This window comes from Arvicanthis niloticus, chromosome 12, assembly GCF_011762505.2.
Source record: "Arvicanthis niloticus isolate mArvNil1 chromosome 12, mArvNil1.pat.X, whole genome shotgun sequence".
NCBI classification, from domain to species: domain Eukaryota; kingdom Metazoa; phylum Chordata; class Mammalia; order Rodentia; family Muridae; genus Arvicanthis; species Arvicanthis niloticus.
The window spans coordinates 43,135,947-43,149,119 of record NC_047669.1 but is presented as its reverse complement, the minus strand read 5'-3'; the positions used below and the strand labels follow the sequence as shown (position 1 = coordinate 43,149,119).

Below are 13,173 nucleotides of genomic sequence, written 5' to 3'. Positions count from 1 at the left end.
TAGGTCACTGGCACTTAAGTGCAATTTGACCCAAGAGAAAACCATCTCATTAGAGCACGTGAACGAAGGAAAAGAATTTCCGCACATAAATGAACGTCCTTGTTTCACTCGTTTTCTGAGTCATGATTCCCTCGTGAGGGCTGAAAGGAGGGCAAAAGGCACTGCCCATTTGTCAGGACTGAGCGGTATCCTGCCTGTAAAATACCAATTTGTACCTTCAGAGCTACTTAGCTAGAAAGTTTAGCAACCCAAAACTTTAAGTTTGCATTTGAATAGAAAGTTTACAGGAAGATTAAGTATTGAAATGCCTTCACACTATCTTTTAGTCAACTAGTGTTTTAATTGTGAGAGAGAGAGAGAGAGAGAGAGAGAGAGAGAGAGAGAGAGAGAGTGTGTGTGTGTGTGTGTTAAATGTTGAGTGTGTCCTGACACCCGGGGGTGAGGGGGGAACTAGGGGAGAACTTTAGGAAGTCAGATATTTGGGAGTCACACATTTTCTTCCACTGTGGGTGTCAGGAATTGAACTCAGATCTTGAGATTTTGTTTGCAGCAAAAACCTTTTATATCTGCTAAGCATTCCAGCTAGCCCCAGATATAAATTTTAACATTTATGTCATATGAATAGTTAAGTACTCAAGGTTACCTGAAAAAATATAGAATTATTCTTTCTTTTAATTATACCAAGTGTTCTCACAATTATCCTTAAATTTAACTTACAAGGAAGTGCAAGTTATGTGCCCCTATCATTTAATTATTGGAGTTGTAAAATTAGTTTTAAAATGCACTTCCTGAGTGCCACAAAGCATGTTCTAAAACACAGGAGATTAATATTAACTGGAAGTTTCCTTTAAAAAGACCATTTGGAAAGATTACTGGAATTTGGCTTAGATCAAAATCGCTATCAGCTATTTCATATGGTTCAACTGGGAAAGAAAAACTGTTACCTTATGACCTACAGGGATCTATTACATTGAAAAAGGCAGCTGCAGAAGAGGATACCCTCAACCATGCAATGTGTATAACGTATTCAACATACAGATTAACGGTGCAGGTTCTCCACATTCAAAGATACTGCTGGTGAAGCAGCAACTGTGTTCAATTCTGACTTCACTTCCATGACGCACGTTAAAGTCACGCTGAGGTTAACAGGCCAGTCATTTCTAAGCTGCACTCCAAGGTACCTTTGTTCACTTAACGTTTATCAACTCCATCTCCTACAGAAGTTGTTGAAGGGCGAGAGTCAAGAATAATTTAGGAACAATGACAACAAGATTGGAATCCCAGCTACCCAGTTGGCTGAGGTGAGAAAGACTCCAAGTTCAAAGCCAGATTGAACAACTTAATGATACTATCTTTCAATGATGAGTACCTATTTATAGTCTAGCAGTTGGGAGACTGAGGCCACAGGATCAAAGTCAGGCCTGGCTAGACAGTGGATTCAAGACTAGGTTATCCTCTGTAAGACTCTTTTGCCAAAAACACTAAAATAAACAAACAAACAGGGTTATGGATGTAGCTCAGTACTAACTCATCTAGGATATATATACACTGCCTTTAGGTTAGTACCGGAAGTAAAAATTAGAAAAGTATGTAGAAACCCCAGTAACCAGCTACATCAGAAGCAACTGGCCAAAGTAATATGGAACACTGATAGTTCAGTGGCTGAATTCTCTCCTCCTGGAATACAAATATCCAGTCATTAAATGACTTCTTAGGAAAATGTAGCCACATTGAGTATAATACAAAGAAGTCACTGATCTAGTTCAGAAACATGTTTCATTGAAGACACTGTGAAAGGCTTTCCAGTTTCTGTAGTAGATGGTGGTGATTTGAATGAGAAATATCCCCTATAGGCTCATGTATCTGACCATGTGATCCCTAGTGCTGTTTGGGAAGATAATGGAACCTTTAGGAGGTGGTCCTGCTAGAGGAAGTACTATCACTGGGGGTGGGCTTTGAGTTTAAAGCCTTGCTTAACTTTCAGTTCATTCTTCCTGTGTTCACTGTTTGCAGTTCCTCCTGCTCCAGTAGCTTCCTGCCATTATGGACTCTGCCTTGAAACTGTAAGCTGAAACAAAGGTTCTTGCCTGACGCTCTCATCATGCATGGTGTTTTATCACTGCAACAAAAAGTAACTAATACACAGACCCAAACAGAGGAATACCTCGCCTCCCACAGAGATCCACACAGACCTCCATCTTTTAGCCCTGCATGTTGTGATCTCAAATGATTTAGACACTTTACATAATTCTCCTTTTTTATTTATTTTTTTAAAAAAGACAGATTTAGGATTTGGTAAGAAATTACTGAGTTACACTTTTTTTTGTAATCTGTGAAGTGCTACAATAATGGAGTAAATAAATAAGATTTTTAAGTTCAATGTTTACAGACATATTATAAAAAAAGGACTGAATTAGAAGACAGTAAGTAATGTTGATACACACCAGGAAGGGATTTGGGCAAGGAAAGGCACATCATTTCACCACAAGAAATAAAGACCCATAATTGGAGGTTAGTAGGTGGCCACAGCTTTAGATCTTGTGGTGGTAGTACCCCCAGCTCTGGGGGGTCGATATTGGTAGGACCTCCCATATAGTACTCAGCTGGAACAAAGCAGTTGGGGAATTGGCTGTGATTCTTCTCACGCTCTGTTAAAAAGAAAGTACTTTTTAATAAGCCTGGTGTGTAGGGGGCGGGGAACAGCAAAAATCCACAATGGTTCGGTGGCACTGAAAATCCTAACAAGTTTCAGTTAAAAAAAAAAATGTAGTAAGATTAATCAGCTTTTCCCACTGAATTGAAATTTTGCAGTTAAAAGCTACAATTTCAAGTAAACATCATTTTTCACTTTTCTTTCTCTTGCAGACGATCACAGTATAAACAGCTGCCATATTTCACCTCAAATGTAGTAATGTACCAAAGGTTAGGGACACAGATGGTAGATAATTTCCCAATTTTATGTGCACACATCTTTAGGAACGCTGGTTCTGCTAGCTGACTGATAACAACGACAGGAAAGTAAAGATAAAGTTCTGACAGTGCTAACAGACATCATACAGAAATCAGTTTCTAGTTCCACACATAGTTACTACACTACTGGATTTCGCAGACACTAGCAGACCCTGTTTGGGGTCAATTTTCTATGCTAATATTCTTTTACAAATCCGGATCATGTCTCTGAAGTTCTCTCCCTCTGAACTCTGAACCTAGATCAGTTTGGTAAAAAGACTGAGTCACTCAAAGAAAACCACATACATTTTAAATGGTATTTAGTGGCACTGTATATAAATAAAAGGGGCTTTTAGAATAAAATGACATATCCACAAAAATAAAAATTAAAGACAACTGAGAGGAAGACAAGAAAAAACCTCAATAGTTAAAAAAAAAAATTTAAAAACACTAATCGTCAAGCAGGCAGCTTCCCTTCATGCCACACGGTAAGCCTTCATTAAGGTGTACTCTTTCCGGTTGGTGTGGGCAGCCCAGATGAACAGAGCAGACGCCATGAACTGTAGGGGAGCTGAGACGCAGGCCAGGCAGAAGGACCATCCAAATTCTCCAGATACGCTCTTGGGCAGCCCTATTTTCTGATGTAGTAGTTCAATGCCAGCAATGTAACAACTCACGGAGCCCAGTGTACACAGACCTTAGGAAGAAATTAGAAATCTAAATGTGACTGTCAACAAGCATGGGACAAAGCTTCTCAAGCAGTGTGGCCATACAGGCAGGACAATGACATGTGAATGTTCAGAGACATCAGGACTAACCTGCGAGGAGATGGAGGATGCCCGTAGCAATGGTGGGATACAGGCTGCGGCAGATACAGGCACAAAGTCCGATCAAAGCCCCGAAGCACATCAAACCCAAGCTAACAAAGGGTAAGAGGAACTGGCAACGCCAAAGGTCTGGGTTTGAAAAAGAGAAAAAAAAAGAAAGCATGATTTCAGACCACTTTTCTACAATGGCAATTTTTCACATGTTCTAAAGGGTTGTTACAGCTGTTCTCAAACAGTGAGAAGCAGGTATTTTAATATCAAACCTTATTAAATCCAAAAGAATTCCAACTTTTTCCTGAAACAAAATAAAGCAGCACTAACAATTAAGTTACTGAAGGGTTAGCGAGAGCCCTATACTCATGCTTGAACTAATCCTCTCAACATCTTATACTACTGCTGCTATGACTGCTTGGTCTTTGTCACCGAAGGAACTGAGGCAGGGGTGTTAGGAACTTGTACAAATAAAGGGAAGTGAAGAATCACAATTTGAAGTGAAACACAGCTTTCTTCTATGGACAGACAGAATCAAAGTCTTTGCATGGTCAAAGGCAGGTGCTAGCAAGTAACGGATGCCAATTACCCATATAAGGACATGGTGAACCTGGAATGGACCAGTCACTCAGTGGCAGCTGTAAATCTCATTAACTCCTCTGTTTACTCCTTTTGTTTTCTAGAATGTCATGTTTCTGAATATGACACCTTCCCTTAAAATTCTGCTCCTGACAGAATCCTTCCTCACATTCTCATTGCAAAGTTAAATAACTCCAGTGAGTCCTTTGCTAGCACTGTCTGGGAAACACAAACATAGTCCTAAAAGCTGGAGCTCGGATCTGGAGCCGGCGTTTCATGGCAGCCTACCCATCAAGGATTAAAATACCGCTTATTGTGGCATCTACTCTGTTGACTGCTCCCTAGAACTGGAAGGGTATTATCCACAGGCCTGATACCTGCTGAGCCACTGAGAGCTTGTAGCAACTTCTTCAGGTATGCTTCAGGCAATGGGCATGGGCATTTCAAATATGAATTTTATTCTGTAAACCTACTAAGCGCCCCTTTATTGGGCCCACTGGTAACATCTTTTGGAGATCTGGACCCACTGTCAACTGTATTAGCTCCATCAACTGCAAATTATTTGAAGTTTGTTAAGTATGTTTCTGTCTTCCAAATAGTAAGCGTGGAACAGAGCTCACTGGAACGCTGCTGGGGAAGGCAGCTCATGGTGACACTATAAACTAGCACATCATTCCAAAGACAGACCTCAACCACACACATATTCTCCCAACTGCCCTGCTGAGAGCCAAGTACTCACAGGTCCGAAGCAGATCAATGCCACTGTTGTGGTTTCCAGGCTCAACATATTTCTCCAGGAACTGTTCTTTTAGTGTGAAACTCATGCATTTTGTAACCATGTCAAATGACTCTGGAACAAGAACAAATGACTGTTTGTTATTTTCATGGAAAATATGCCATAATAATCTTTCAGTAGTTATCTTTGGAAGTAAAAGGTGATGCAGAGAGACAGTCCCCAAGCATACATAATCTCTGGCTCCCAGTGATACATCTCGGTTACTCTGTTGCCACCACTGAGTTTCAGGGACAGTCTCAAAATTTAGAGACAAGGATGAGAAAAAGGAAAAGTAAAGGAACAAAGGAGAATGTATGTTAGAAGACCAAAAAATACGGACAGGGACATGATCTGAGGAATTCTTATCTTCTCCCTGAAACGTACCATGCAAGCCAGTCCTCAAGAGGAGATGTAAGTCAACCTTCCTAGGTTCTTGGCCAAAAAGCTTCAATCATTTTTACCCATATACATTCTAACAGAAAATCCTAACAGCTCTTCCTTCAAAATACACTCAAGATCTAGCTACTGCCCAGGGCTACTGTGCTGGTCTGATTCCAGTGATCTCACATCTGAATTACAACCACTTCCTAAGAAATCCCAAGCTGACAGTCTTGCATTCTGCCCATGTGTACAGACATCAGCCAGGGTGACAAGGTCAGCTCTCTTGTTCAGAAACCCAATGTGCTGCAGGATGTGTCCCGCTCCCACCTGCCAGTATGTCTCTGTGACCTCTCAGTAGGACTGGAGGCTTTACAATACACTATAGCTGTGTTCTCTTTCTTTGCATGTTAAACTTTTTTTCATATATGGTATACCTTTTAATAGATGAAAACTTAAGCATGTTCTGCTATGATTTGAATATAATGCTTACTTAGTAAGAGGCTAAAAGAAGTAAATATAAACAAAAATAAGCTTTATCCCAATTGAACACCTGGAAAATTAAAATTTTTGTGTTAATAGAATTTTTGAAAAAGTAAATCTGAGAAACAACTTAGAATTTTTTGTAATTTTGTTTAGGTTATTAACTCTATAGTTGTGCAAGTCTCAGATATGTACAGTTTTAAAGGCACAGTTGGTCAAATTACATTCTCTAAAATACAAGGCAAATGATAGGAACCTACTGTAACATAGGTAATTGTTTTTGGTTTTGTTTGCTTTATGAGAGAGACAGGGCTTCTCTGAGTAGCCCTGATTGTCCTGGATCTCGCTCTGTAGACCAGGCTGGCCTCAACTCAGAGAGATCTGCCTGCCTCTGCCTTTGGAGTGCTGGGATTAATTAAAGGCTTGTGTCACTGCTGCCTGGCTAACATAGCTAATTGTAAAAGGACAATCAACTCACACGTTGACTTGATTTTGCACACCACAAATTATCAAATAATTCAACTGTTCAAATTAACTCCTCATGGCATGTGGCATGAAAAGAAAACAGTTTAATTAGCAAATAAGTATGAGGCTTCAAATGGCTCTCATGAAATGAGGTATCATGGTACCATCAAGGACAATGGCAATGCATAGATGTTGAGGAATGAAGATGATAAGAAGAAAACAGATGCAGAGGATTTTTTTTTAGGGGAAGGAAGGGGTTCACAGACATGCTTACACGTCACTGGGCAATCATTATTGAGTAGTAAATGACAGGGACGTGAAAATACCTGTCCTTTCCGGTGGAGCATACCAGTGAGTGTTTTTGGGGATAGTAATGCACCGTCTCCACAATCCCAAGCTGCCATTGTATCGGAACAGAACATCATTGTAAGTCTTCTCATCCGCCTCATCGCCAAGGAAATCTTCCCAGGCAATTTTATTCGAATCACTTGAATTCTCTTGAACAGGACTTCGATACTCATACCAGAAGTCTGTGCCTATTGAGGCCGCCATGTAGATGGTAGAAATAAGACTAAGCACACAAGCAATCACAAACGCTGTAGCAAAACGGTTATCCATTCTGGCATTCAGACTGCTCTGTTTAAGTTGAAGAAAGAACAGTTAGCCCTCGAGACCAAATCAGAATATATTAAAAAAAAAAAAAAAAAGCCCCCTTTACCCTACTCCCATCCCTTCATTCCATAATGCAATGCATTTATCGATGTAAAAAGGGCAAATGTTACAAACATTTAGGGCAAAACAAACAAAAGGGCAAATGTTAAGTTTTAAAACAAAACTCATTCTCATGAAAGTACTTATTGAATGCTCACATACCCAAGATGCTACGGAGACAGAAGTCTTGTTCTCTAGTCTATCACCTGCATACTAAAACAGACAACACTGAAATGGACATACACATTACAGATACAAACAACAGACATGCCCATGGCCACCAGTGCAGCATGCACACCTTAACTGCAGGTTGAATTTTTACACAAGCTATAAAAATGTTATGTGTTTCAGGCTTGTGTGAGAAAAAAGACAGAAGAAAAGGAGACGAAGAATCCGCAGTTTTTTTAGTGGGAAGGCTTACAATAAATAAATAAATAAATAAATAAATAAATAAAGGCAAAAGTGAGAAGTTATTTGGAAATCAGAGTTGAAGGTGTTAACCCAAGGGGAAAGTTTAAGTGTATGTTATAGCAAAGAGAGCAAAAACATCATGTTAGGTATCAATCTCCCTCAATCCAATTAAAGCTAAGCCAAGCTTCTTGACACAACCAGACTCTTCACTCCTTACTCTTCCCCCATCCATTACACACTTCTCAACTGTAATACTGCTCCCTAAATCCTAAAGTGTAGCAGAGATCCATAAAAACTAAATAATCCCTACTCGCAAACAGAAAAGTGAGTTAGGCAAAATCTTAACACTCCCTAGGCGTGGACAGGGCTCCACCGCAGTAGTAAATGGCCGCGGTAAAATGACTCAAGGCGGATCACGCTGAGTCAAACCCTGCCAAGTGGATGTTCACCGTGACAGCACCAAACCCCTCGCATTAAGCACCTGAAAACAGGTTCACCAACTGGGGAGCGGAGTTTGGAAAATGGGGAGTGACTCCGCAAAGACCGGGGCGATTGCAGTCATCAACAATAACTCAGCAAGTGCGGTTTGTATTTTGATTCTCAAAAAATCTCGTCCATCCTGGTGCTCTCGTTTGACCTTAAAGGCCGGGTTCTGAAAGCTGTGCCTGGCGCAGTCACCCTGGGCCGCACAGCAAGGCCTGGCACGGGCGGGCTGAGGCCAGCATAGCTGGGCGGGTGCCCTGGGTACCCGAGCCCAGCCAGCCCCAGCCCCTTGGCCCGGAGCCCCGCCCCTCCCCGCCCCGCCCGCCGCTCCAGCTTCCCGGCAGGCCGTGCTGGCGAGGAGCCCCCTCCCCACGCCGCGACCCGCGCCGGCCCGCGACCCCGAGCACTCACCGCCCATCCTCTCACTCCACCGGCTTCGCCCTCCAGCTCCGACCAAAGCACCCTACTCTCCCCGCGCCTCCTCTGACGCACTTCCCTGCAGAGCCCGCCCCCTCCATAACTCCCGCGCCTCCGCCTCCGCCTCCACCCCAGGCCGGGCCAAAGCGGCCCTGAGCCGAGGGGCCTTGTGGGACTTGTAGGAACACCGGAGGAAAAGCTGCTAGGGCCAGAGGAGAGCATGCCTGAGGACGCGCGAGGAATTGTGGGGAATGTAGTTCTCTTCGAAAAAGAACTCTGAAGATCAGCTCGCAAAGCAGAGGTCTTAGCTGAGGGATTGTTACACCTCAGAAAAGAAGGGACCAAGCTCCAGAAAGTGATGGGGGAGGATCTTTGGTCAACCATAGTCAAAGGCTTTGATTTATGTAATCCAGATCTAACTTCGAGTCTTATGTTTTCCCTACGATAACACCGTACCTCTAAAAATTAGTACTACTGAGTCTATGAACTTTAATGAGACTCTACTCTTCAAATATCAAACCCCTCTCCCATTTCCTACATCTTCCCTCCCATTTGAGCAGAGCAGAGTGTTCTGTTTTGTTTAAATGTAACTAAGAAAAAAAAAAAAAAAAAAAAAAAAAGCAAGGCAGTGGTGGCACACCCCTTTAATCCCAGCATTTAGGAGGCAGAAGCAGGCGGATTTCTGAGTTCGAGGCCAGCCTGGTCTACAGAGTTGAGTTCCAGGACAGCCATGGCTACACAGAGAAACCCTGTCTCAAAAAACAAAAACAAAACAAAAGTAACTAAAGATCTAACTAAACTAGCATTATAACCTGGTATGGTATAATTACGTTACTCTTGTTCTCTACTGTAACAAAGTTTCCTGTTTAAATAAGTTTCAGTGGGTTAATTTAAAACTTGTAAATCCGAATGATACTAGATGTCAAAAATGTGACTTTAAAGTGTGAAATGTAATATGAAATGGAATTTAGAGAACATCATTTCTAACAGAAAAAGTTATGGGCAGCCTCGGAGACAGACTGCTGTGCAGCGTGGAAGTAATGGAATGATTCTAAGCCCTCAAAACTTCACAGGAGCCGGGCAGTGGTGGCGCATTCCTGTAATCCCAGCACTTGGGAGGCAGAGGCAGGCGGTTTTCTGAGTTCGAGGCCAGCCTGGTCTACAGAGTGAGTTCCAGGACAGCCAGAACGACACAGAGAAACCTTGTCTCGAAAAAAACAAAAAAACAAAAAACAAAACAAAAAAAAACAACAACAACAAAAAACAACAAAAACAAAACTTCACAGGAACTTCTAAACAGGTAGAGAAGACTTTTTTTTTTATTTTTTTTAAGTTAGAAATCGTTTGCCTTTGGCTCGTGATTCCCGTTGACCATCACGGGCTATGTCTGGAAATGGACTTCTGACCGACGGAGCCCAATATCCACATGGCATGACTAGATTTTCACGTATAGCATCAAATGAAAACGTAATTTGCCTTGGTTGTCATCTGGAAAGCTTGACGGGTGGGTACAGGCGAATAAGACTTGTGAATGCATTTATGCAGCAGATGTTTTCATCCACTGACCTTCATGAGACGTCTACTTCCTGAAGTAAATTATGCAACCAATGCTGGTAAAAGGGAAATTTTAAGAAGAAAAAAAACAGCCTAAGTTTCTAGACAGAAAAACAGAGGCCCATGAAGATGAACTAACTTGGCAAACGTGAACACTGAGGTTAGTAAACCAATTGTATGACACTGAACAATTTACTTTAATAATCTTTAAGATGAGGTTGCCTTTTGTTTTTAATATATTGATTTTTGAAAATAGACTCTACAGATAAGAAAATGTAAAAAATGTCAGGTAGGAAACCTGAGGATGGTTAAGGAATCATTAAAGCATTATTTACAATTGAATGTCCAGTGTTTGAATAAGATCAGTATAAGCAGCTTTTTTAAAACTCTTGATTGTCCCGGATGAAGAGGAGAAGAAGCCGAAGAAGCCTGTCGTAAATACAGGTAGGTGTTCTTGTGCACCTCAGCTGGCTTCTGGACCTATCCTAACTACCAGCTCTAGACTTGCCAGGAGGGCATTTCAATGTGCTTGTTTAGTCCTGTGCCTAGGTCCTGGTCTCACAGTACAGGAGTCATCATGACACAGGAGAAAAATGTTTCTGGAGGCACTCTACAAAGGAGAATGATACTTTCAATCTTATGACAGAACAGAACACCCAGAAAAAGCTCAGTCACAAACTTAGGGTCAATGTGGAAGTGTGTCCTTGAGGTTTTGAACACCCTGAACGCCACAGAACACAAGACCCGAACTTCCTTCTCAAGCACAGTCCCACAGACCACACAGTCACATTTCTCGGTTATCTCTGAATCTTTGGTGTTTTCCAGTTTTTATTTATACTATATTTTGTGGGTAAGCAGAACAGATCTGTAATCAATTTTTAGAGTTAAATGTTTGCTTCTATTTTTTGTTGGGCTGTTCGGAATTGGTAGCTGGTCTCATATGTATTTTTAATGAACCAAGTACAGCTTAGCAACCATCACAGATTATGGGATATAAGCTTCCAACAGAGTTGAACTAGGCTTCTGGCTAAATTTGCTAAATCCGATGTTTCTAGTTTTCAGGAGGAAGGTGTTATAGTTATGGTGCACTGTAAATGAGCCCAGTAACAGAAAATTCTATATAGTTAGATAATGTTCTTTGCACAATAATTACCTTCCCTCCCAGGTTCTCTAATATTCTTTAATACAATTCTGCTTAGTTAAAATGTTCACTGTTAACTTGTGCTAGATCAAAATATAGCAACCTTGTATGTTCATCTTAAATATTTGTCCTATTTTTCTTCTAAACTTTGGTGATCAGAAAGCAAAATAGAAATCGTTTCTGAGATGTAGTCAAAGCCTAAAATCATGATCAAATTTGCTTTGTATCTGTCTACTACAGAACAATGGCTAGCCTTGATTCATTAAAAAAAAAAATAGCAAATAAAAATTGCATCTTAAAATTACTGTGAGGCAGTCACCAGAAGAGACTGCTCAGACATGGGTTTGGGCCAATAGAAGGACTTTATTAGCAGGCCGCTGATGACCCTGGGTGTTCCGGATATCAGTGTATCCCTGAGCCTTTCTCAGGGTAAGCTTTTCAGCACAAAACCCATGTTCTAGACTGGCATAGTTCAGTTAAAAAAAATAGTTAGCCAGAAGAAGAACTACAGAAGCTAAGAAGAAAGCAAGGTTAGTACCTTCAGAGACTTTCCCAGAACTATGAGCTTTGATGGACTAGGTGTTTGTTTCCAGGTGATACTGTCCACAAGCTGAGTTCTATGGCCTGCATGGTACCTTCATGGAGTCAGCTGTGCTTAGGTCAGGGGCTAAGTTCTGGGGCTTTGTTCAGAAGTATTAAACATAATCCCTTTTATTTATAAAATCCTATTAAGTGCCTCAAAGTGAAATAAATTATAGTTGTTTGATTTCTACTGTTTGTGAATGACGATATAGTAAATACCCATTTGGAGATGAGAAAGTTTAGTTAAAATTGTACTTTATTTTAAAAGACTATGGGTCTTTCTGGGTCCTAATGACCTCATTAGTTAGATAGCTATTAAACCACTACTAAAGTCCTAAATTTTATGACTTATAATTCAATTGAAAAGATAGAAATGTAACTTTAAATTACAGTTATCATAGATTTGCCGGCAGCAGAGATTGAGGTACACATCACAACTGACGTGTGTTGGTTTGCGAATTGCTTCTGACTTAACAAGATATATTAAGTTAAAACATTGGTATAAAGCAAAAAAAGTATGCTATGTTAACTAAAGACATCTCCCTGTGTTAGTTTATGTTGTGTTGAAATTGGTAGAACTAATGGAGAACAGAAGCTGTCCAAGAGGATTGTCAAAGTTCCTATCGGTTAGAAATGGCTCCAAATCCAATCACGATTCAATCTAGACTTACAAGTGTTTATTGGCTGTCTACTGTAGCCAGCCACTGTGGTGAATTGCTAGGATCACCACCATAAATAACTTTGTTATGCATAACATAAATGAATACCAGATCTATTCTTTATCTGTGTGAGTGTGTATATGTGTGTGGGCATGCAGATGCTATAAGCACACTTACGGAAGTTGGAGGACAATCTATGATAGTGGGATGTCTTCTTCCATGATGTGGATCCAGAGGATCAAAATCAGGCTTGGCAGCAGGCGTTTTTACCCAGTGAGCCGTCTGCCATCCCCAGATCTACTATTATAAAGAGGACTAAAGCATGTTCTTCTAGAATAATAGCATAATTTATCCATGAGTAAAATGAGTTAGCAAGAAAAATAATAACCTAAATGTGGGTTCACTGATATATCCTTCCCAGTTTGGCATGCTATTTTAATAAATTCTCAATTCTCTAAGTAACTGTTTCCTTAAAGTTAACTATTTAAATGATTGCATATTTTATTATATTCATCTAGGAAGTGAACAAGAGAATCTTGTTTAACATAAATAATCACATGTCTGTAAGCACAAAGAGAAATAGTTTGCTTCGTGCTCTGTGCCATTTACCCTGGGACCTGTTAACAGAACACACATCAGCTGACCGTCTTATATTCAAGATGGCTTTGGACCTTACTTTTGTGTATAATCTGATGGCATATCAATCATTTCAGCTTTGGAGGAGGGGGTAGTGTTGAGGAGTGAAAAGAAGCCAAAGAAATTTAATTC

General features: G+C 40.7%; 1 protein-coding gene across 3 annotated transcripts; it reads right to left on the bottom strand.

Annotated features, from left to right (window-relative positions):
• Window positions 1-2,245: 2,245 nt before the first annotated feature.
• Window positions 2,246-8,739, bottom strand: Cldnd1 (claudin domain containing 1). 3 transcript variants are annotated; one of them, XM_034515600.2, is made up of 6 exons: window positions 8,464-8,596; window positions 7,321-7,371; window positions 6,774-7,083; window positions 5,086-5,196; window positions 3,768-3,905; window positions 2,246-3,646 (listed from the first exon to the last, which is right to left on the bottom strand). In XM_034515600.2, the coding sequence occupies exons 3-6, from the start codon at window positions 7,063-7,065 to the stop codon at window positions 3,426-3,428; spliced, it is 762 nt and encodes a 253-aa protein (XP_034371491.1). In that variant the 5' UTR covers window positions 7,066-7,083; window positions 7,321-7,371; window positions 8,464-8,596; the 3' UTR covers window positions 2,246-3,425. The 3 variants fall into 3 exon arrangements, with proteins under 3 accessions (XP_034371491.1, XP_076799154.1, XP_034371490.1); XM_076943039.1 differs by having other exon boundaries at window positions 7,321-7,364; window positions 8,464-8,526; XM_034515599.2 differs by lacking the exon at window positions 7,321-7,371 and having other exon boundaries at window positions 8,464-8,739.
• Window positions 8,740-13,173: the final 4,434 nt, after the last annotated feature.